General features: G+C 39.3%; 2 protein-coding genes across 2 annotated transcripts in view; one reads left to right on the top strand and one right to left on the bottom strand.

Annotated features, from left to right (window-relative positions):
* The window catches only part of LOC131679154 (Krueppel homolog 1-like), a 188,329-nt gene that overhangs the window by 47,189 nt on the left and 115,223 nt on the right, over positions 1 to 25,917 (bottom strand). The window lies entirely within an intron of this gene.
* LOC131679659 (uncharacterized) lies at positions 20,665 to 25,832 on the top strand. Its single transcript, XM_058960392.1, has 2 exons — positions 20,665 to 22,615; positions 22,705 to 25,832. Exons 1-2 carry the CDS (start codon positions 20,665 to 20,667, stop codon positions 25,830 to 25,832), a joined length of 5,079 nt encoding a protein of 1,692 aa, XP_058816375.1.

Genomic DNA, 25,917 nt, shown 5'->3' with positions numbered 1-25,917 from the left:
AAATAATCTTAAAATTACAAAATATTTTTATCTGTGTATTCTAAATTTTCTCTAGATTTATCTTCTATTATGGTGTTATTAAGTTTGACGAATAGGATTGATTTTAAATTTTCCGAGCTGAAGTTTATCTGATCGTTAGTTAGTATTTTCCCAAGGCCACTGAATCCTCGCTCAATTGAAACCTGTGTACAAGAAGTGCTCAAGCCTCAAGGTCGTTTGGCACAGTAGAGTCAAGTCTGGGTCCTCCAGTCTCGTGGATTCCCACCACATGATGATATCCGTATTCCACGAAGTACTGATCTACACCACGAAAATTATACTTATATCCGCATCCTACGCAGCAGACAAAATCCCATTAAAACAAGAGAGGGAAACAATCACTCTCGCGCTCCACACTCTCAGCATTTTGGAAGAGGGATTCCAACCCATCTTCAATCAGTTTTGCGCTCTCGCCTTTCCTGTGTGATGCACATAACATCCTCTAATCATTGAACAAGTCATCACCTCTGATGATGAGTTTGTTTGTTGAGTGGGAGAAGAGTTTTTTTCTGCTATTGGCGAGGTGTGTGAAGTCCTCCTCAGAATGTTGATACCTCACCTCATTTTAGCATCATGAGTGATGCTCCAGCAAGCCTGCATACGACCTCCAGGGTAGTTGTAGAGCCACAAACTTTAGAAAAGTTTACTGAAGACATGTAAGCTCCATCTGTCATGTTTTTCATTTTAAAACAAATTTAAAATCAAACTTTATGGTGATTCTTAGTGTTTCTTATAACAAAAAAACTGTTTCATTCAAATAACCTTTGCGGTATTGATTTTAAACTGAAGTAGTCTTCAGAAAACTTTAAGATTGATTTAAGGCGAATAATTTGTTTCAGCGTACCATATATTTAACTAATATCGTTGAAAAGTTATGAGTACTTTTTCATCAAAAATGGGTCTCTTGGATTACCAATATCACTGATTGGGGCAAACGAAAGATAATTATTTTTCAGCTACATATAAAGTCATGATTTGAGGTATAATTGAGCAAAAAATTACGAATGCGATATTTTTTGAAAATTTTGCAAAATTGAATTCAATCTAAAGGATATGCTAGAAAAAAATAAAACTGCAAAAGTTATATTATTATTTTTTTACCCTTGGTAGTATGTTTAAATTACTTTCACGGTAGAAAATATAAAACTTATAGTTTCGTTCTTATGATAAAATATTACACTTTATTAAACTTTTTTATTATTATTTTCAATAGTGGCTAGGGTGGTTTTAAATTTATTCAAATCAGAAAATTTACTTTTCAATGGTTCGAGATACAGCTTCGCAGTCTTCCAGAAAATTGAAGAAAATCAAATTCTAAAAAAACTTTGTCGAAGACTCTAGAACTCTAAAGCCTTGTACTTTTTATTATACAAGAGATTTACCAAAAAAATCAGGGTGTTTGCTTGAAAATGGTTTTACTTATACAACTTTTGCAGTTTTGATTTTTCATTAAGAAGACGTTAAAAATACTTTCTGATATTTGAAGGAAACAGTTATCTCAATATACCGAATCTCAAGCTTCTTTCGTTATTTAACTTTACTATTTACTATTTATTATATTTACTTTTTAATAAAAATAAACTATTTTTTGAGTAAATATTGCAAGATATACAAACATATCGTGTTTACCATTTTTCGGTGTTCTATACTACATAGCATAATTAATTTTACAGCAACGGTATGTAATGTTAAGTGCCCTAACCGATGATAATGATATTTGAAAAGTTTTATTTTTATGTAAAAGTTATCATATAACTATGAAAAGAAAAAAATTTAGTAGTTGGTGTATGAAAATAAACTATACGCCCTAAAATAATCTTCAAGTTGTTCAAAGTTGTTCTTTAGTGTAAAATGAAAACTACGAATTTAATAGAGATAAAACCATGTTTAAAGGAACACTATATACCATAGATTTGAATTTCTCGTGCAATGGAAAATATAAAAGATGGAGGTTGTGCATCTTTAGCAAATTTGTCCAAAATGTATTGTAAAACTTAATCGAAGAGAGTCGTGCTCTAACTCGAACCGTTAAAAAGTTCAATTTTATATTAGAACCACCCTAGCTTATGTTTAAACAAGAAAAGGGCTTTGCAAAGTGCAACATCTTTCCTAAACGTATTGTAAGGCTAAGTTATTTAGTTTTAGCAAAAAGTTGAAATACCTCCTATCGAGCACTACACCTTTCACCACCAATACTTATTATACCGCAATTGGAAGATACCAATTAGGAATCTGAATATATTGGTTCAAATGGAATGTTCCCACATACGGTCGGGGGATTTGTTCCAAGACGTGTTTTCTCATCCCTTCCTGAGCGGAAGGAGAGCAGAAAGAGGAGAGAGGAAGTAAATTTGGAAGGGTGGAAGAAATGGTGTCCCAAACATAAACAGCAGGTAAGTTGAACTTACAAGTAGTTAAAAGCGCCTGCGAGAAAGCCTGAAGTTCTTTATCGCACTGGATTAAAAACTGTAGTGAGTTACTATATTTCAGTTGCCCAAACACAGTATCGTCTATGCAAGGGCAGCCGAAAACTGGAAATCGCTTTTGCATTTTTGCTGTGCAGTTACATATCAGATGATATAGGGTTCCGAAGTCGGATTCACAAAAATCACATGAAAGTGACTTAGCGCGCTAAATAGTTGCCATGTGATAATTGAGTTTGCTGTGGTTGTTTAGAGCCCTGATCAGCATGCCACAGAAGTCTCTGGACACAGTTCACGTGTACGATCACCCGTTGCATATATTCAATGAAATTTCAAATTGCATATACCTTCAAAAATATGTCAAGTTTTGAGGTTGAAAAACGTTAAAAATAACAAGTTGTGCGAACACGAAAGTCATAATGCTTTTTTTTATGCGGAAGCATGTCTAATGGGACTTATTTTTTTTTGGGTTTTCAGAGTTATTCAAATATTTTTAATATAGCTTCTATTTTGGTTGGCCGATTTGCTCAATCACGCACTCAAATTGTTGGATGAATTTCCTCAATTTTCTAATAGATATCTTTGAATAGCTTGCAGTAATTCAGAAGAGTTTTGATATATTAAAAAAATCATCGCTTGTCCTCTAAAACCAATTATTGACCTTATTTCTATTTGTAATCATAAGGTTTATGCTGTTTGAAAACCAATAAATGAAACCCAATACTCAAAAACGCTTAAAAAAAGATTTGAGCTCTCATGGACAAAAATACACTCCAATTTTTTAGTGAAGTGCTTTTGAGTTCTGGGGTTTTCATAAAAATGAATTCGACTGGTATTTGACTAAAGAATTGCCAACTAGGTAATATGTCGATAAGTTACTGTAAACATTCAGTTACAAAAGAAAGATGAAATTCCTAATTTTGCGATATCAATTTTATCACAGTGTTGATAAGTTTTCGTCAGTCATTTTCAGCCAGAAATCGACTTTTTTATTTATTGAATTCCATGCCATCATAACTGCTGAATGATTTCTATTTGGTCAAATTGGTCATCCGAGATTCGAGATATTCCAATTACAATTACGTTGTCTATGATGGAGCGGTGCGTGTTAAAGCCTGGATGAATATTGTTATTTGTTGTTGTATTAGGTGTTTTTCCTTATAAGTTTACACGCATGGTTTCCCATAGTGTGCAGATTGTTCACAGAACTGACACATGGCAATTTGTTTGGCCATAGCTGAACAGCTTAGCGTCTGTGCGTAGAGGGTGCCATGTTCCAGGGTCACAAAAGAATGAATAGAGCATTTTTGTTGTTTTTTAATTCTTACTACATGAACACCGTTGGGAATGCCGTGGAAGAAATTATAATGTAGGTATTTAGACGCACATCCCATTGTTCGTTCTGAAGCGAAATCAAAAGTTCGTATTCTTTATTGTTATTTTCAAAGACTTTGGTTTATGTAAGGATTAAGGATTAAGATATTTTAATAAACCGTTGAAATTTTATGAAAACACCCAAATGCTGAACTACATTGATATGGAATTTAAAAAGAAAATATTAGCATTAATAACCACATTTAAATCTATGCGCCGATTTTTGAAGAGAAAACTATATACCTTGCATGTTATCGATGAATGTGTTCTATTTGATTTGCCATAAAAAGATAGATCTGCCTGTCGCAGTGCTCTCGAATGTTTCATTTTATACCCCTGCAATGGCATTTTGTTTTGAATATAATACTCGGGGAGAATCGAGTCGAAAAAATGAGTCAGCCACTATATGAAAGTAAAAAGCTAACGGGTTATTTAAGTTGGAAGTTACCCTAAAAATATCGCACAATTTGGAATATCCTTTTAAATACAACATATATGAAGTTACTGTGTTTCGCAAAAATGTGCGATTCAACACCGCAAACAACTTTGTGGAAGATTCTAAGAACGTAGAAGAATAACTAAAAAAGTTATCATGAAAAAGTTAATTGTAAGGGGTCTTCCATATAATGTGTTCCACAACTCGAAAACTATTAACTTTAGAAATATGGTGTATTTAGAAATATCTTTTGTATTAATATTTTCTACAGCTTCGCCGAAGACACAAAGTTTCAATCCTAATTGGTTCAGGAAATGAATTTCGCATATCAGTCTACTTTCTACTTCTGCCGCAATCAGACGTACAATCGAGCCAAGTGAACATTGTCTCGAGAACAACGGAAACATCGGATTATTCTTGTCATCATGAGTAAAGTTGACGAAAAAGCTCTACTCCGACCCAACGCTGCGGTCGTTGACTTTAAATTTTGTTTTAAACGACCGAGTTTTAGTGAAGTGGAATACCTTCTGAAGGTAAAAATGCAACTTAGGATTGCAGAAGTCTTGTACCTTCAGTATATGCAGTGTTAATATCATTCAACACGTTAGCACAAGCCGAGCGTTTCGTTTTGAAGAACAACTTAAAACACGTGGTTGAAAGTGACAACGTCGGAATTAAGATTCCCGTTTATATTGAGAATGATTATATAGATGTAAGGTAGAGTGGGACATGGTTATATGAGAAAAATAAAACTTGGTTCCGAGTATCTTTTTGGGTCCAATTTAGCTCCCAGAATAACTCTGAAAATTTTTAACTCGATCGGTGAAACTATATTTTTGCACCCACGGTTTAAAGTTTACATGGGATTTCGAATGGGAAAATTGTCTTTTGCAAATTAATTCTTTAAAGAGTCGCCCGTTATCTCCTAAAAATAAGTAGATGTCTGATTTTTATAGGAAATTTATCAAGGAAACAAAGTCTAGAAGACTGCAAAACGATCTGATGATTGTGGAAAAAGTTATTAAGCAAAAACCGATTGATGCCCTGAAGATTGATGAAAATTGCACTTTTCATAGCATCACTGCTTCTGACGGTCTAGTTATATACAAAATTTTTAACATTCTCTTATTATGTACAAAAGAAGCCTCAATTTATCCCTCAAAACTTTGCGGCCAAATAGTATAGATAAACGATTTAGACACAGTAATAGAGGATTAAATCAAGATTGCGTATAATTGAATAACCAACAGCAATGGTGCTAGAAAAAATGAATATTTTATGAATCGTCTGAGCATCAATTGGTTTCTGCTTAATAACTTTTTTCTCAAGCGTCAAATCGTTTCGTGGTTTTCGAGACTTTGTTTCTTTGTTGACCTATCACATCGTACCTCTCCTGAGCAAAATGCATGTCGCAATACGGAGAAGTAGAATCCGTTACACCTGATACTTGGAGAAACTTCATCCCGGGTACTCCTAATGGCGTTTTGTAGTGAGGATGCGAGTTGAAAGGCCTATACCCTCCTACTTGACAATTAAACTCAAAACTCACGGAACTACAATTATTCAAACTACGCTATGCACCCATGAGGGGCAAACGCCTAAGTGCAAGTATTGTAATCAGACAGCTCATCATGGATAACCTTGTGCGGAAGATGCAAAGCAAAATGCATCTCAACCGATTGCCAACTAATCTACAGCAAACCAACCTAAAACAGAGTTTTCAATGCCTGAACCACAAATGGTGCCCAAATTTGTGGCAGCTGTTCAGACCATAATGACAACCGCAAAAGAATCAGCCCCCCCCCCCAAAGCAACTGTAAGCAACATCGGCAACGAATGTGGTAAGAATGACGACGGATTTACACTGATCAACAATAAGTGCAAGAAGCAGGGGAGACCATCTGATCCCGGACACCAAGCCAGCTTCGACCGGGACGTGAAAAACAAGAGAGAATTAAATGACCCCCCTGACCTCGCGAAAGAAGGTCTCAGCTCGCACGAGATCCAATATTACCATAATAATTCCTGTTTGTCATATAACTCTCCGAGCTCTCGATCGAAGCAGTTCGTTTTCTGGTGCTGTGCATAAAGTGAACAAGACTATATATTGTCAGTGAAGGTCAACTATTGTTTGAGGCAGTCTTTGTTCGCCGGTGCCCAGGCTGGTGAAGTGAATACCAGAATTGCCGGACACGCCGCTATATAAGCTAAGTATTATTTTTCTTTCTTTCGTTTCCCTTTCCCCGATCGGTCTACTTTTCCCTTTCCCCTGAATACAAGTTTCATCTCTCGTTTACACCACGTGCTATCCTCGTGCCTAAATGGCCGAGGGCGAAGGAACATTGGATGGGAATGATATTCCCATGGATTTACCGGATAAACCCGATATTACTCCCTCCCCTGATTCCCCCAGTCCTCCCCGTATTAAAACATACCCAGCCAGTTCAAATGGACCCTGGGTGGTGTATTTCCGGCCCAACACGAAATCGCCCAATATTCTAGAAATATCACGGGAGCTGACTGCTAACTACCCGGCCGTAGCTCAGATAACACGTGTTCGAGCTAATAAGATACGCGTTTTAGTGAATGACCTCGACCAGGCAAACCAGATTGCTCGCAGCGAGCGTTTTACGAAACAATTCAGAGTGTATGTGCCTTGTAGGGCAGTGGAGATCGATGGAATAGTCGCCGAACCGGGTCTAAAGTGCGAAGACCTGTTGAAGTACGGGGTTGGCTGCTTTAAGGACCCTTCACTTCAAAAGGTGAAGATTCTGGAATGCAAGCAATTGTATTCCGCAAAAACAGAAAATGATAAGACAACTTATTCTCCGTCAGACTCGATTCGGGTGACTTTCTCCGGGTCTGCTCTTCCCAACTATGTCCTCCTGGATAGGGTTCGCTTACCCGTTCGCCTGTTTGTACCGCGGGTAATGAACTGCAGCAATTGCAAGCAACTGGGCCACACAGCCACTTATTGTGGCAATAAAAAACGGTGCGGCAAATGCGAGGGAGAGCATGAGGATGACGCTTGCGGTGGAGAAACTGAGAAGTGTATTTACTGCGGGGGCCCTCCGCATGCTCTTAAGTCATGCCCGGCGTACAAGCAGCGCGGGGATAAAATTAAGCGCTCTCTTAAGGATCGTTCGAGGCACTCTTATGCAGAAATGCTAAAGAATGCTTCGCCATCTGTCCCTTCCGAAAATTCCTTTGCTCTTTTGGCTGGCGTTGAGCAAGAATCTGACGACCCACAAGAGGGAACATCATTGGTTAACCCAGGGGAATCCAGGAAGAGGAGAAATCTAGCCTCCCCTACATTGCCTCGTAAGGGTGCCAAGGTGTCGTCCACTCAGAGTGCGCCATCTACAACCAATAAATCCAACGGAAGTGATGCACAAAAGCCGAAGCAATTTGCTCCAGGACTTGGAAATATTAATTCTAACAAGGAGTACCCACCACTTCCAGGGACACCAAAAACCCCAAGTGTCCCCGTTTTTCAAACAGATGCTCAGTCCAGTAACGGACTAATGAAATTTTCTGACATAGTGGACTTAATTTTCACAGCTTTCAATGTTACTGATCCTCTTAAAAGCCTTCTGATACGTTTTCTCCCTATAGTGCAATCATTTTTGAAGCAGTTGACTACTAAATGGCCCCTCCTTGCAGCGATAGTATCCTTCGATGGCTAAGTCATCGAACGAGGTCACCGATTCGATCACTGTTCTACAGTGGAACAGCAGAAGTATCCTCCCGAAAATCGATTCCTTTAATTTTTTACTAAATAGTTTAAAATGTGATGCTTTCGCATTATGTGAAACTTGGTTAACTTCCGATATAAATCTCAACTTCCACGACTTTAATATAATTCGTCTGGATCGAGAAAACCCCTATGGAGGAGTACTTTTGGGGATCAAAAAGTGCTATTCTTTCAACCGAATTAACCTCCCTTCAACACCAGGCATTGAAATTGTCGCTTGTCAAGTTTTAATCAAAGGTAAAGACCTTTGCATTGCTTCCATCTACATTCCTCCTAGAGCCTCGGTAGGGCACCGAACGCTTTGTAATATCACGGAATCCTTACCGGCACCGCGGCTAGTTCTGGGTGACTTTAACTCGCACGGTACGGTATGGGGTTGTCTTCATGATGATAATAGATCAACATTAATCCAAGATCTTTGCGACAATTTCAACATGACCATCTTAAACACGGGAGAAATGACGCGGATTCCTACACCACCAGCACGCGCCAGCGCGTTGGATTTATCGCTTTGCTCGACATCGCTACAGTTAGATTGCATGTGGAAGGTGATCCCTAATCCCCACGGTAGCGATCATTCATCGTGATTTCAATTGCTAACGGTTCAAGACCATCGCAAACAATCAATGCCTCGTATAACCTCACACGGAACATTGATTGGAAGAGTTACGTGACCGCGATATCCGTTAAAATCGAATCCACTCAAGAACTTCCTCTGGAGGAAGAGTACAGGTTTTTGGCTGGCTTGATTCTCGACAGTGCGAATCAAGCTCAGACTAAACCAGTACCCAGCGCGAATACCCATGGACGGTCTCCCACCCTGTGGTGGGATAAAGAGTGCTCAGAGCTGTACGCGGAGAAGTCCACTGCATATAAGGCCTTCCGGGAAGACGGGTTACCCGCTAGCTATCTACAGTACGCGTCGTTAGAAAAGCGAATGAAGAGTCTAATGAAAGCCAAAAAACGCTTTTAATCCACCTAACAGTGTGATGAGACATTTCTTATAACTCTTATCACTCTCTTCGGATATTATATCGTTTGAGAACATTTAGAACTTGATGCTTCGCGATGTTTTTGATAACACATACTACCTGGGATAGTGGCAGGACTCAGAGAATCGCTCAAATCAGCATAGGACAACATCAGTGCTAGAAATCTCAAACTAAATCAATGGGAAAGCGAAAAAATGGCCAATAAAATAAACATACAAACGAATTATTGCTAATGCTCTGTTAATAAAATATCTAAATTCCTCAATAAATGCATTGTGGTGGGAAAACTGAATTTTCCTAAAGGGGTTATGTATATTGTACTGAGCCAAAAAAATCGAAAAAAATTTTTTGAATCGATTTGAAGTTTATACTTTACTCAAATTTCCAACGCGACTGAGAACTAAGAAATCAACGCTTTTTCTTGAAAAAAGGGATACTAGCAGTGACACCATTCAAAGAAAATCAACAGTGAATATTTCCAGACTTGGTTTTATTTCCTATTTAAGAACTATTGTGTTTTTTACATCCTAGATTGCATGATTCAGTGATCGAAACCCAAAACTTCATGAAGTATTTGAAATTATTAAATTAAAATTTGTGTTTGCTATTGAAATTGACAAAATCATAGTATCTCCCCTTTGGCGATTGTTTACTTTTTCGGTCCCACCTATCAGCATTGAAGTATCGCCCTTACGTTTTTTTTACAATACCAATTTTACAATTGGTTGGGGTTAGGTGAAAATCGATTTTACTGTCCAAACGGCATAATTCAGAAACCGTAATTTTTGAAGTTTTAAAATTATGCAGAATTAATTTTTCCGAAAATAGTAACAGAGTTCGTGTCTTCAGCGAATTTGTTGAGACTTTATTGTAGTCATGAATATTAACCTGAGAAAATTCACCATAAATACTTCTTGGACGATATACCGTCAAAATTATTTTATCAAATGATGCGCTGTTTAACGTTTGTAAAACTCATCGAAGATACTAAACCTCCGAAATTGGCGGTTTCCAAATGATGCTATCTTGACCTTAAATTACTGTTTTTAAACATTTGACCTATACATACAACAAAAATCAAATGCTCATCAAAATCGATCAGAACCTGCTAGAGTCGAATGGAAATCGTCATTTTTCATAAATTTCTCTCTACATTCAGAAAGTGTTATCCTCGTTATTAATCATATTACGTTTTCATCTCAACTCGACGCATTCCCAAAATAAAAACCTGTTTTAACCCACCTAGTGGTGCATTGTGCTTTTCTCATTTGTCCAAACTACGATTCCATAGCTGGTTATGTTCAATACAATGGTGGAAATGAATATTACATGTCCAGTACGATTTGCACATACGTACAATGGATCGACAGCCACGATCTTGAGATACTATGTGATACTGAAACATCGCTTGAAACCAGCGGCGGATCATGGAGAAAGATCCGGGAGGTCCGGGTCCTGCCAAAAATTTTCAACTTGTTAAGAAATTTTAAACTAGTTTTAATTTTAAAGTAGCAATCCCTCACTGGATACACCCTCCGGGTCGGTATGATTGACGACTTTTAGAGTGATTGCATAACCTTTCTATATGAGAAAGGCAAAAATGTACCAAAGTCCAAAAAAATAATTTTTGTCAAACATAATTTTTTCGAGTTTACATCAAATCTCAATGTTTCATGCATTATAAAGTCATTTGGCATCAAAAATACAAATTTGATTTTGAAAATTTTTCATTTCACTTTATATGGGAATTTGCTGTGTGATTACACTCTTCAACTCGTAACTCCGGAACCGGAAGTCCAATCAATAAAAAATTCAATTGCAGCCGATGGGAAGGTTGTACCTTTCATTTGAGACTAACTTTGTGCAAATCGGTCCAGCCATCTCTGATTAACAGAGGTCACATTTTTTTCCACATACACACATACACACACAGACATTTTCCGATGAACTGAGTCGATTGGCATATGACACTCAGCCCTCCCGGTCGGAATTAGATTGACGAATTTTAGAGTGAATGAGAAAGACAAAAACATTTTTAGCAAATGTTGAAAGTTATGCATTTTTTTTGCTGAGCAGTTCTATGTTTCATAGACATTAAATCAATTTTAACTTCGCTTCCTATTAAATAAAGACCCTTATTACAGTACATCTCTACAAAAGCGAGCTCAATTTGAAAAGAAATTTGAGGATTATGATTGATTACAGAACTCTGGAATTTTCTATTGGAATTTTTTCAGGCAGGAATTTGATATTGATGCTATTAGACAACTGTGAAATCAAGACTAATAGCTCAGTTATATATCAGGACCCCATTCCGACAATTTATCAAAAGACCTCATGATGTTTACAACAACAACAAGTTATCAATGTACGGATCAGATAATTGTTATTGTGATAGTGAATTAAATCAGTCAGCATCAATAAATTTTCAACTTCAATCCAATTTTTTTTTGGGTGTGGTGGGAGGGTGGGGGTTGTATTGTGTTAAACCCCAAAACCTTCTCTTGGCTACGCCGTTGCTTGGAGTTATTTATTTAACTTTTCATTTTCCGATATGTTTCAGATCGATCCGATGGTCATAAGTTAGAAAAATTGCAGTCAGAAGGTTCGCACAAATGAACATTTTTGTACTGATAAGTTATCAAGTTCCTTCCAGACAACTTGGAAGTGTTCGGTGAATATTTCTAGCGGTTGTAGATAGAAAAATGAAATACAAAATTCGTTTTATCGAAATAATGTTTGGCTTATTTCAATGGATTATTACTATATTGAACAATTATTAGGCGACAAAGAGTAATCCACAAACAACAAGCCATAACTTTTAAAGTATTAAAAATAGATATTTGAAGTCTTCAGCAAAGTTATTCGCAAAAGTAAGAGCTACAAATTTGCTGAAGACATCATTTCGATATAATCACTTCCAAGAAAATTTGTGAAAATATCTCACTCATAGGGGGATTAATCAGCAAAAGCACAATACCAAAAGAAAGGGCATATTACCTCCATTAAATTCTCCGAAGATACTATTGTCCTAAAATAAGCCGTTTTGGCGTTATTAATAGATTACATGTTTTTGGTCATATTTCTGGCAATAGGAAATGATAAAAATCTGTCGTCTGCATTTAATGTTAAATATCTCTTTTGATAATAGTCCGATTTCAACAATCTATAGCTTGTTCGAAAGGTATTCGTTAAAGCTGTCTAAAAACATATAATCTATATTGTCAATTTCGGCAGATAATTTAAAAAAACTGCAAAAACGCCATTTTTACGCATTCAAACATTCATATCTTGGAAACTAAACATCATAATCAAAAACAAATCAATAGCGTTCATACTGTTTTTTAGTTCTTTCATTTAAAATTGGTTTGGATAAGATTGGTTCAGCCATTGCTGAGAAACACGAATGAGAATTTGTCCGTTACATACACACACACAGACACACACACACACAGACATTGTCCCAAATCGTCGAGCTGAGTCGATTGGTATATAAGACTCGGCCCTCCGGGCCTCGGAAAAAATCTTGAAAGTTTGAGCGAATTCTATACATTTCTTTTATAAGAAATGTAAAACGCAGTTATTGGCGCCGGTTCGTCGACGGGTTAACGAGAGAAACAGCGATGAGCACTCTTTGGGGTACGGCTCGACGTATGCGTAACCGTAATAGTACCAACGAGAACGTGGAATATTCAAACCGTTGGATATTCGCTTTCGCCAAGAAGATCTGCCCGGACTCTGTCCCGGTACAGAAAACGTGCCGCGCCGCGTCTCCTCCCGATACCGCGAACGAAACACCGTTTTCGATGGTGGAGTTTTCACTTGCTCTCTTATCATGCAACAATAACGCCCCAGGGTTAGACAGAATCAAATTCAACTTGCTGAAGAATCTGCCTGACACTGCAAAAAGGCGCTTGCTGAACTTATTTAACAAGTTTCTTGAGGGTAACATTGTCCCTCATGACTGGAGGCAAGTGAAGGTCATCGCCATTCAAAAACCAGGAAAACCAGCCTCCGACCACAACTCGTATCGGCCGATTGCAATGCTGTCCTGTAATCGGAAGTTGTTCGAGAAAATGATCTTGTTTCGCCTCGACAATTGGGTTGAAGCAAATGGCTTACTGTCAGATACACAATTTGGCTTCCGCAAAGGCAAAGTGACGAACGATTGCCTTGCGTTGCTTTCTACAGAAATCCAAATGGCCTATGCTAACAAAGAGCAGATGGCATCAGTCTTCTTGGATATTAAGGGGGCTTTTGACTCAGTTTCTATCAACATTCTGTCAGAGAAGCTGCACCAGCATGGTCTTTCACCAATTTTAAATAACTTTTTGCTAAACCTGTTGTCTGAAAAGCACATGCACTTTTCGCATGGCGATTTAACAACATCGCGATTTAGCTACATGGGTCTTCCCCAGGGCTCATGTCTAAGTCCCCTACTCTACAATTTTTACGTGAATGACATTGACGATTGTCTTGCCAATTCATGCATGCTAAGGCAACTTGCAGACGACGGGGTGGTCTCTGTTACAGGGCCCAAAGCTGCCGACTTGCAAGGACCATTACAAAATACCTTGGACAATTTGTCTGCTTGGGCTCTTCAGCTGGGTATTGAGTTCTCCACGGAGAAAACTGAGTTGGTTGTTTTTTCTAGGAAGCGTGAGCCGGCGCAACTCCAGCTTCTATTAATGGGTGCAACGATCAACCAGGTTTTCACATTTAAATATCTCGGGGTCTGGTTCGACTCTAAAGGTACCTGGGGATGTCACATTAGGTATCTGAAACAGAAATGCCAACAAAGGATTAATTTTCTCCGAACAATAACTGGAACATGGTGGGGTGCTCACCCAGGAGACCTGATCAGGTTGTACAAAACAACGATATTGTCGGTGATGGAGTACGGGTGTTTCTGTTTCCGCTCCGCTGCGAACATACACTTCATCAAACTGGAGAGAATCCAGTATCGTTGCTTGCGCATTGCCTTGGGTTGCATGCACTCGACCCATACGATGAGTCTCGAAGTGCTGGCGGGCGTTCTTCCGCTAAAAAATCGATTTATTCAAAATTTCGAGAGGCTCGTCGAGCTTAATTCTCAAACCCGATTTATGTCCTTGTACTTCGACTACATGGCACAGAGCATTAATCCTTCTACGCATACTCCCAACCGTGTTCGTTTCCTAGATACTTCTGATTCTACTGTATTCTTCGACACATCCATGAAGGAAGAGATTCGTGGAATCCCGGACCATATACGCCCGCAAGTGATCCCCAATATATTTTATAATAAATTCCGAGAAGTCGACTGTGACAAAATGTTCTACACTGACGGATCAAATCTCGATGGGTCCACTGGCTTCGGTATCTTCAACAATACTATCACCGCTTCATTCAAGCTCAATGATCCCGCTTCAGTTTACGTCGCAGAGTTAGCTGCAATTCAGTACACCCTTGGGATCATCGACACTCTGCCCACAGATCACTACTTCATCATTTCGGACAGCCTCAGCTCTATCGAGGCTCTTTGTGCGGTGAAGCCTAAAAAGCAATTCCCGTATTTTCTGGGGAAGATACAGGAGTCCTTGTGTACGTTATCTGAAAAATCTTATCAGATTACCTTTGTTTGGGTCCCCTCTCATTGTTCTATCCCGGGCAATGAAAAGGCCGACTCATTAGCAAAGGTGGGCGCATTAAATGGTGACATATACGAAAGACCAATCTGCTTCAACGAATTTTTTAGTATTTGTCGTCAGAGGACACTCAACAGTTGGCAAACCTCGTGGAGCAATGGTGAACTTGGACGATGGCTACATTCGATTATCCCAAAGGTATCAACGAAGCCTTGGTTCAGGGGGATGGATGTGGGTCGGGATTTTATTCGTGTAATGTCCCGACTTATGTCCAACCACTACACCTTAGATGCACATTTGCGGCGTATTGGGCTTGCGGAGAGTAGTCTGTGCGCTTGTGACGAGGGCTATCATGACATCGAGCACGTTGTCTGGGTATGCGCCGGGTATTTGGACGCCAGGTCTCAGTTAAAGGATTCCCTTCGGGCCCGAGGTAGACCACCCAAAGTCCCAGTCCGAGATATGCTGGCAAATCGTGATTTCCCCTATATGTCCCTTATTTATACTTTCATAAAAACGATAAATATCCAAATTTAGCCCCTCTCTTTTATTTCTCGTTTTTAGAAGTTTCCTCTTGCCGTGTGGAACCGATAAGCTTCAGACTGCCACTATGTAACCGCCGTCGCCCTTATCACTACGGAATCTGAAGCGAGAGCGACTCGAGGTACGAAGGATTCCCTTTGAAGGATTCCCCGCGGGTCCGAAGAATACCATCCGCCAATCCGACCTACTAGACTGAGGCGGAAATTTGTTTCGCTGATCTCCCGTTTGTCCGAAAGTTGCAAGTTTTGCTCTTCTCTACCGGTCACCATCTACGCCTTCTCTCCCCTGTCCTTGATACAACTACTTCTACACCGATTTTGGAAATGACCAAGCATAAGTATCCAATAAAAAATCAAATTTGTATTCCGTATTCCTAGTTTTAAGATAGTTGTAATTTCTACTCTTTGTTAAAACTATTGTCCCCCATCTTGTAAATAGAATTGTATCCCTAGTTTTAAAACATCTGTGAAATTTTTCATAAATATTTGTTCCCCCTTTTGTGTACCAAACTATATTGTTAGTTTTAAGATAACTGTAAATATTTCCTAAAAAACTATTACTATTGAATTCCTTGTTTTAAAATTTTTCATAAAAAAAAATCTTTTGCCCCCTCTCTTATATATAGAATTTTTTTTTCTAGTCTTAAGATAGCTGTAAATTTTTTCTCTTTTATAAAAAAAATATTTCAACATTGTAACCTCCTAGTTTTAAGATATTCAAAATGTAAAAACAAAAGAATTCGGCACCGCCCAGCTAACGCATTTGTGCCTATCAAATAAACGAAATGAATAAAAAAAAAATTCCTGTTTGTATTTTTAAACATACAAAAGATCCACGGCTCCGTTAAGCTACCGCTATGAGCCATGTCAAATAAACGAATTTAAAAAAAATCCTTTAATACTTTTAGGTTAATTAATCTCTAAAAAATGTATTTTGATGCTATTATTTTTGAGCACGAAAGCGACGTTTTCAAACACTGTGCAGAGTGGTTCTTAACCTTTTTCGTACCACGGACCCCTTAGAAATCACCTTTGGTTGCTGCGGATCTCCACCGATAAACATCGATTTTGTATATTATCAATATGTTATTTTCAGTTTGTTAGAAAACAAAACTGGAAATTTATATATACACTCGGAAAACATGTTTTTCTTCGCGAACCCCCAGCAACGACTTCACGGCCCCCTAGGCGTCTGTGGACCCTAGGTTAAGAATCACTCAATCAGACAATATAAAAAAGTTATGAAAATAATAGAATAAATGAAATTGATATAAATATAAAATATAAAATAAAAAATGAAATAAAACAAAGCAAAATATAAAATGAATAGAATGAACAAATGAAATGAATACAATAAATAAAGTAATTAAAATATATCAAATGTATAAAAAAAATGAAATCAACAAAATAAATCAAATATATAAACTAAATAAAATATCAAAAATAAATCAAGTGAAACAAAATAAATAAACTACATAAAACGAATAAAATTAAAAAAAAACAATTAAAATAAACAAAATAAGTAAAACATGGAATGAACAAAATAAACAAAATAAGTAGGCATGGTAAAATTAATAAAATGAAGAAAATAAATAGAATAAAATAAATTCAATGAATAAAATTCAAAATTAAACGACCTTAAAACACTTATAATATTATTAGGATAAATTAAATTAAAAAACTCAAAACCCATTAGGGAAAATCATCATAATTACTGGAAATTTTTTTGCAGTTCAGCGATTCGTGAGAAATCATGTACGGTGAACATACAAAATAAACTGCATTGACGAGCGAAGGTCAATATTCCGTTTATTATAAATCATTTAATTAAAAAAAATTAAATACTTTATAATATTCACAACCTTATTATAGAAAGTTTGTTTAGCAAACTTTTGTAATTTTGAATAGACAATGATGACAGTTCCAAAACTTTCTCGATTCACTTCATATATAAACCCTTAAGTGTACCAATTCTTTTAGGATATCCTTAACATTTTAACATATCGTACCAAATGCACGAATGGGAGTAGGTTCGCCATATTTTGGAAGAAGTCGTTAAATTGACCCTTTAAAATACAACCAAAAGTTTGGTGTAGTTCTATGCAATAGAAAAACTATCTAAATGAATCTTGCAACAAAATTGAACTATAGTTTTCGAACTTTCACATTTATCTTCAGAAATGTTCTTATTGATTAGGGACCATTCATAAATTACGTAACGCAAAAATTGCTCAAAATTGACACCCCCCATGTAACAAATTGTCACAAATTTGTCTATACCCCCTCTCCTATTACGTAACCAATTTCTCAAAAAAAAACTTTTTTTCTTCAGTAAAAACATGTTACGTAACGTTCCAGCTTACTCCCCCATAAGTCACAACATGTGACACTTTATCGTACCCCCTCTCCTCTTAAAGGCGTTACGTAATTTATGAATGGCCCCTTAACCCTAGAACGATCCACTTGCATTTTCTACCCTAGAACGTTGCACTGGGGTACAAATTAATGTACCCCACGATTTGATCGCAATTTTCGCAGATAAAAATGCAAACAAAAGAAATATATGGTACATCATTTTCTTCGTTTTTTAATTACAAAAACAGCTGTGTGGTTTGTATAATGGTTTATACAAAAAAGTTCACAAAAATTACTATTACTTTGCGAATTTTCAACTGATTTGAACAAAAATCAAATGATTCTAAAAGTTGAAAGAATGGTCTAGAAACGGTATAAAATGGAACTTCAATATTTTTGAAAAAGTGCAATTATTTGGAAGAGTGAATGTTTAAAAATTGGATTTTGGAAAATATCACGAAATGGGGTGGAAATTGCAATTTAAAAAAAACCTTTCTGACCGGTAATACATTACATTGGTAACACGCAACGTTACTGTTACAGCTGCAACTGTGCGCAAGTTATACTTGCGAGCCATTGTTTTGAAAAACTATAAGAAATAAACAATACAACAATAAAAATCAGCAAAAATAAGAACTATTTTTTTCTACTTCAAAGATAAATTAAATTGATTGAATAAATGATTAAAAACGATTTTATAATACTAATTGTTACTTACGCAATAAAATAACAAGTATTCAAACTGGTATTGTCACGAGTCAAATTTCCACTGACAACACAAAACCTGACGAAATGCCAACGGCAACACTGGTACACTGGGGTACAAATGTACCCCACGCCAACTTCGACACCTGCTTCCACGAAGGCTATAAGTAAACTGGCTATACCACTTTTTCCTACTCTTACTAAGCACTCTAAATTGAATTATGGTTAGGGTCTCAGGTGCAGAATTCTCGTTTTCATACGGCTCCAAAGAAGGCGTGGGGTACATTTGTACCCCAGTGCAACGTTCTGGGGTTAAAAGTGAAAATTGACTCAGTACAACAATATTGCGAAATATAAAGGATCGGACCGACGTTTATATTTCAAAGTTAAATTTGTGACCTGTGATTTTTTAGGTCACAATATCGTCGCTTTGGTCACTGAGCCCAGCTTGTATATATTTGTAAATATTGTTATTTTTTTTTGTCGTATAAATAAATAACAGTGTACGGTCTATCTCGTGTATTTGACGACGCCTGTTCTTTGTTTATACTTTAAAATTATTGTTCGTAAATGTCTAAGTAGAATTTAAACGTCAAACCGTTACTACTCCGTGCTTGCATGTTTGAGTCGCGTTTAAGTTCTGCTTAATAGCCCTGGTTGGTGTCAAATGTAGGTTTCGTTATTTATTTGTTCATAGATTTATTTACTTATTTATTTATTTATATATTTATGTGCTTATTTATTTATTTATTTATTTATTTATTTATTTATTTATATTTGTTATTTATTTTGCTTGTTTATTTATTATTCATTTTGTTATTATATTCGTTATAATTGTTCATTATAAAAAAAATCAAGGAAACAAGTACCGCACGTTTAGCATGTCAATACATTGTACTAAAATTTGAGCATATTTCGTGACACCAACCAAAACGATAACATGTTTGTAAACGTCAACCATCATCATTCTGTCATCGCATCATCACCGTCATCAAATGCGGGGTGGCAGGATGCGAGGAGGCGCGGAGGGTATGTGTTGGAAAGTGGACAGGGCAATGATAAAATGTACCGCGAAATCTTAATGCGGTCTCTAATAGTTAATCGGCCCGGAGGAGTGAAGACTAGCAGCAGCGAGTCACTAGATACTTGACCGCGCGTTTCCATCGTAAGAAAAGTCTTGTGATATAAGCTGATCCGTAGGATCTTGTTTTCGCCGTTCAGAACCACCACACGAACGTTAAGGTTCTGTCCGGCCAGTCGAGTGGGATAAGTGTGGTTACCGGTTTCTGTGTAGTGTACTAGTACGACGCGAGTGCAAGAACGGTCAGTGATTGGCAAGATTTTTACGCCATTGTAGAGGCCAGTACCCAAGTACCGGAGGGTAGGCTCTACTAGACCGAAAACGCTGTAAATCCCACTCGACTTAGTGTTAGACACTCGTGTAGAAGATAAAGTGCGCATTGTACCACTCTCCGGGCCCAAAAGTGAAACGCAGGCCTCCGCTACCAATAGGCCGAGTTGCTGCTTCTTCAGGAGTCCCCCGTCGCTATAGTCCGTACGTTACTGCACCACCGTCGAAGCCCGCGCCTCATCGAGCCAGCTGCAAGTCGACCAACGTCATCACGATCGCAACGGTATCGACAGAAGAAAGTTTTCGTCGAATAAAAAGCAAGTAATAAATTTGTTTGTTTTTATTAATAGCCCTTCTGGCTCAAGTCAAGAAATCAAAAAAAAAGAATAGTAGTGTTAAATAAAAAGTGTATGGTCTGTATATACAAGTTGTGTCGTCCATTTTGTTTACAGTGCATTCCTTTAGGTACTTGTTTCCGCCGAAAATTAATTACGATTCGCTCAGTGACCATAGTGTGGGAAGAAAAGTCCGCCCAGTGTGAATTTCTCCAGGAGACAACCGTGAAACGACCCTAATAGCTGGTGAGTACAGTGTGGCCCCACCACCACAATAAGAACGTTACGAAATCGATACGTAACAATTGGCGCCCAACGCAAAATAAAAGAAAAAGTGATTTGTTTCCAAGACCAGAAGCAAATCCCTTTTTCGTTGTGTCTCCCGGAGAAATTCAATTCACATTGTTCACTTCATTAATCGCGAAGTCATTGGGTCGATATCCAATCTGGAAGTTGATTCTGAAATTTAATTGTGATTAGTGGAATTGCGAATTGTTGCGAGTGATGAAAAATTGTATATCTGGCACGCCGTCGTTTGCTAGTGCTTGAGTAGAAAAATTGATCGTTTGTTTTGAACATTTTTCATACACAGGTAGCATTGATCGGATTGAATTTGACATTTACTAATACCATTACATTTGTTTCTTGTCGGGTTTTTGTTTACTTTTCTAGCGGGTGTTAAAACTATTTGAGGTTTGTGATAATTTTGTTAATTTTTGCCTTTTTATACAATGGCAATGGCACAGCTCACATTCGATCAAGCTAGTGAGCTGATCCAAGGTTGGTATTTTGATATGAGTGTGGAGTTTTTAGCCGACGATGAACTGAATTATGAACTGACTGCCCGTTCTGTCAGTTTGTCTATCGGTCTCGATCGCTCACGAAAACGCAAGTGGCTGCGAGACCAATTGAAGGTGGAAAGGGATGATCCGTCGGGAAAATGCCCACGAAGAGTAGTGGGTGATCCTACTGTGGAAGTCGAGGTTTGTACGCATAAGTTTATCGAGTTGAAATCGTGTTTGGAACAGGAGGATGATGAGGAAAAGAAGGTTTGTTCCACTAGAATGGTACACGTCGGTATGCGTTTAGTGACTGTGTTGAGGGACTCGCGGGGGTCGCCTAACTTGCACAGTCAATTGCAAAATACGGTGGTTGAATTAGCGGAGGTTCTTGAATATTTCTTTCGAGGTTCTGCTTCGTCTTTGCAGAGTGATCAGCAAGAGGGAAATGATATTTTAGCTCTGTTGGATGCAGACAAAGCAGATGAAAATCCTAGACCGAGAGTTTCCGTTCTTAGTCAGGATGACCTTGATTGGATCCATTCGTTGCAAGCGAGAATTACGGATCTAGAAGCCGATTTAGCCCGACGAAGAGAAGTAAAAGATGCTGTAACTCAAACTCTTCCCGATCATGCTCAATTTACTTCATATTCACAACACCCCGATACAAATTTCAGAACATTTCAAAACTATAATTTTCCGCCTATAAAGCCTTCCAATTCATTCGATACTTCATCTAGTTACCATAATTTTCAAAATATCCCAGATCGTACATTACATTCTAACAATATACCAGTTCCCAACAATACATACAATATTCCCTATCACCCGACGAGAATTTCTAATCCTCCTGGAGCAAATCCCGAAATGTACAACCATGCTTCGGCTATCCCATCTTTCCCTAAACGAAATTCACCTCCCATGTATAGTGGTGTTCTACACAATCCGTACCCCGCACCGTACCACAACCGTCACACTCTTCCTGTGTCCAAATGGAACATCACTAAATACAGTGGTGACGATCAAGGGCTGAAGTTAAATGAGTTTCTGGAAATTGTACAGGCTTTATCCCAAGCTGAGCATGTGTCGGAAGTCGAGCTTTTCGAGTCGGCTGTGCATTTGTTTGTTGGTTCAGCGCTCAAGTGGTATATGGCACAAAGAGCCACTGGTAGATTGATGAATTGGCAGCATTTGGTATTTGAATTAAAACGCACCTACATGCACCCTGATTTGGACGCGTTGATCAAAATGAAAATTTACCAGCGTCGTCAACAAAAACATGAATCTTTCCACGAGTACTATTTCGAAATCGAGAAACTGTTCAGAACCATGAGTGTTCAGATTCCCGATTACGAAAAAGTACAGATTCTACAGCAGAATATGCGAGTAGACTACAAGCGACAAATGACATTTATTCCGATAGTCGACCTTGAAACACTTGTTGCTGCTGGACAGAAATTAGATGCATTAAATTTCTCGGCATACAACAAGGTTTTCGGGGCGGACAGGAATGTCCAAGTGGTCGAAAGCTCTGAAAACAATTCGAAGAAAAAAAATAAGAACCAATCCCAGACTCAACAGGTGATAGATCAAACCGCAGCAGTATCTCAGGTCAACCAAAATAGAAACAATTCACACACATCCACTAATTCGTCTCGTCCCAATCAACTTTCCAACAAAAACAACCAATCCTTACCGAACACCCAAACGAGTCAAAATTCGTCTCAAAATACCGCCCGACCAGACCCGATCGCGGTGCCATCTGGGTTCAATTCTCGTCCACAGTTCACGTTGGAAGAATTGATAAACACGCACATTCCCCCACCGGCCAATACCTGCTACAATTGCGGGAGGATTGGTCATCACGTAGCGATGTGTAGACAGCCTCGGGGCATATTTTGCAGTACGTGCGGTCTTCGCGGTTTTCCGACTAACTATTGCCCGTTTTGTTTAAAAAACGGACCAAACGCGAACCAAAATCGTCGTTCGCAGACACCCAACGCGTAAGTCAAGACCGTTTTCTTCAACGTACGCCTCCCCCTTACTGGGTGCAGGCCACCAGAGATATTTACCCAGAGTCTGCGGAAATTCTTCAAATTACCTACCCTGTCCCCCACGATAACCGGCCGTACGCACACGTAAAGATTTACGGTTACCCGGTACGTGCTCTCCTGGACAGCGGTAGCAATCATACGCTTATTAGCGAAACCCTTTTTTCGCAATTGAAGTACAAAAAGTTGCATCGTCCCTCCAAAAACGTGATTCTACGGTCTGCAAGTGGAGATGAACTGCAAATTCAAGGTCAGGCTCATCTTCCATTTGCTTTCCAAGGATGTGTGAAAATAGTTCCTACTTTGGTAGTTGCAAATCTGTTCATAGATTGTATCTGCGGGATGGATTTTTGGAGGAAATTCAAAATTCAGCCCGCGATGCAAAACTGTGGAGGGATTGAGTCCACTGCGTCGGCATCTATTACCGAACACCGTAGTTCTGCAAATATTTTGACCGATGATGAAATTATGGTGATCGAGAACGTCAAAAAACTTTTCCTTCCTGCTCAAGAAGGGAAATTGACCCTGACCAACCGAGCTCAGCATCGTATCGTGTTGGGAGAGGAATGGAAAAATAAACCACCAGTCCGCCAGTTTCCATACGTGATGTCTCCGAAGACGCAGGATCTGGTAGCCGTCGAGCTGGAACGACTGTTGGGTTTAGGGATTTTGGAACGGAGCAACTCGGATTGGTCGCTTAACTGCGTGCCGGTCATCAAGCCCAACAAAGTTCGGCTCTGTTTGGACGCGCGCAAGATTAACGAGCGGACTGTTCGGGATGCTTATCCGTTGCCTCATCCCGGTCGAATTTTAGGTCAACTTCCCAAGGCTAAATACCTGTCCACGATAGACCTGTCTGAAGCGTTTCTCCAGGTTCCATTGGACCAAGAATCGCGGAAGTACACGGCCTTTTGTGTACAGGGCAAAGGGCTATTCCAATACACACGGATGCCTTTTGGATTGATCAACAGTCCTGCTACGTTAGCACGACTGATGGACAATGTCCTGGGCCACGGGATGCTTGAACCGTACGTCTTCGTCTATCTCGACGACATTGTTGTGGTGACGGAGACATTCGAACACCATGAACGCCTTCTAGTGGAGATTGCACGTCGCTTAAGGGAAGCAAACCTAAGCATAAACCTCGAAAAGTCTAAGTTTGGAGTGTCTGAGATTCCCTTCCTGGGATATCTCCTTAATACAGACGGTCTTCGAGCCAACCCGGAAAAAGTTCGTCCTATTGTCGAATACGAACGGCCCAATACCGTAACAAAACTAAGGAGATTCCTAGGAATGGCTAATTACTATCGGCGCTTCATCTTAGACTTTAGCGGGGTGACCGCTGCACTCACAAACCTTCTGCAAAGCAAAACGAAAACCATCCGTTGGAACGATGACGCCGAACAGGCATTTTGCGAAATCAAAGAGCGGCTGATATCTTCACCAGTCTTGGGCAGTCCTGATTTCAGCAAGGAGTTCTGTATCCAAACGGATGCTAGTGACGTGGCGGTAGCTGGGGTTCTCACACAAGAACAGGATGGGGTAGAGCGGGTCATTTCATTCTACTCCCATAAACTGACAACGCCCCAGAAGAACTACCATGCCGCAGAAAAGGAAGCGCTTGCAGCCATTCTCGCCATCGATGCATTCCGTGGGTATATTGAGGGTTACCATTTCACCCTAATAACCGATTCTTCCGCGCTGACCCATATACTCAGTACAAAATGGAAGGTCGGGTCACGATGCAGCCGATGGGCGTTGAATCTGCAGCAATTCGATATGACCGTCAAGCATCGCAAGGGCAAGGAGAACGTGGTTCCGGACGCCCTCTCGCGAAGCATCGCAGCTGTTCAAGAATCGTCGTGGTACGCGTCAATGTCCGACAAAGTGGCCCGCCGGCCCGATGATTTTGTAGACTTCAAGATCGACGATGGTAAACTCTTTAAGTTTATCACCGTGAACGATAATCCCTGTGATACTCGCTTCGAGTGGAAAATGATTCCCCCGCCCACCGAAGTTCCAAATATTCTTCGACAGTACCACGACGATTGCTTTCATCCAGGCTACGACAAAACCCTTGCACGGATCCGTCAAAGATTCTACTGGCCTAAGATGGCAGTTGAAATACGGCGGTACGTTCAACAGTGTGGAATGTGCAAGGAAGTCAAAGCTTCTTCCGTCCCTGTTGCACCTGCCATGGGAAACATGAAAATTGCCACCCGCCCTTGGCAGATCGTATCAGCGGATTTCATTGGCCCTCTCCCCCGCACTCGTCGCGGTAGTCAGCACATTTTGGTAGTTTGTGACTACTTTTCGAAATGGGTAATGGTTCAGCCTGTGAGGAATGTCAGTAGTGCCCCCATGTGTGCGATTTTGAAAGACCAATGGTTCCTGAGAAACTCGGTTCCTGAAGTGATAATCACTGACAACGGAAGCAGTTTCATTTCCAAAGAGTTCAAGGAGCTGTTGGATCGTTTCAAAGTTGCCCACTGGCTCAACTCACGATATCACTCACAGGCAAACCCGGTCGAAAGAGTCAACCGAACTATCAATGCTGCTATCAGGACATACGTGAGGGAGGACCAACGCCTTTGGGACACTCGTGTGTCGGAGATCGAGATGGTTTTGAATACCAGTGTTCACTCGTCGACTGGATTCACACCATACTTCATTAATCACGGTCACGAGTACTCTGAAGTTGGTACCGATCATTTACTCACCCGTCTCGATGTAAAGCTGACTTCGGAAGAGATGGAAGAACGACGATCGAAAATGTTTGAGCGAATCTACGACCTTGTCCGCAAAAATCTGGCGAAAGCTCACAACGCTTCCCAACAGCGCTATAATTTACGGCACCGCAAGTTTGCACAAGCTTTCGTAGAGGGACAGCTGATATACCGCAGAAACATGAAACCGTCTAGTGCAGCACAGAACTATAATGCCAAATACGGCCAACAATTCCTTCCATGTCGTGTCAAGGCGAAAATCGGATCGTCTTCCTATGAGCTGGAGGATTTGAACGGCAAAAGTTTGGGTATTTGGCCAGCTGTGCATTTGAAACCCGGTTAGCTAGTTCTCCGCTCCACCGCGGAATGAATTATAAAAAAAGCACCATCGATTACACTTTATTTACAAAACAAAAACAAATAAAATA

Source organism: Topomyia yanbarensis, chromosome 2 (assembly GCF_030247195.1).
Source record: "Topomyia yanbarensis strain Yona2022 chromosome 2, ASM3024719v1, whole genome shotgun sequence".
Classification (NCBI taxonomy): Eukaryota; Metazoa; Arthropoda; class Insecta; order Diptera; family Culicidae; genus Topomyia; species Topomyia yanbarensis.
This window is presented reverse-complemented; position numbering and strand designations above follow the sequence as displayed.

What these genes read in the sequence shown, in the direction of transcription:
- LOC131679659 (XM_058960392.1), top strand. Translation starts at nt 20,665, where the DNA reads ATGGCAATGGCACAGCTCACATTCGATCAAGCTAGTGAGCTGATCCAA. An exon ending in GCCTCGGGGCATATTTTGCA is followed by an intron (nt 22,616 to 22,704) that starts GTACGTGCGGTC and finishes CGTCGTTCGCAG; the next exon opens with ACACCCAACGCGTAAGTCAA.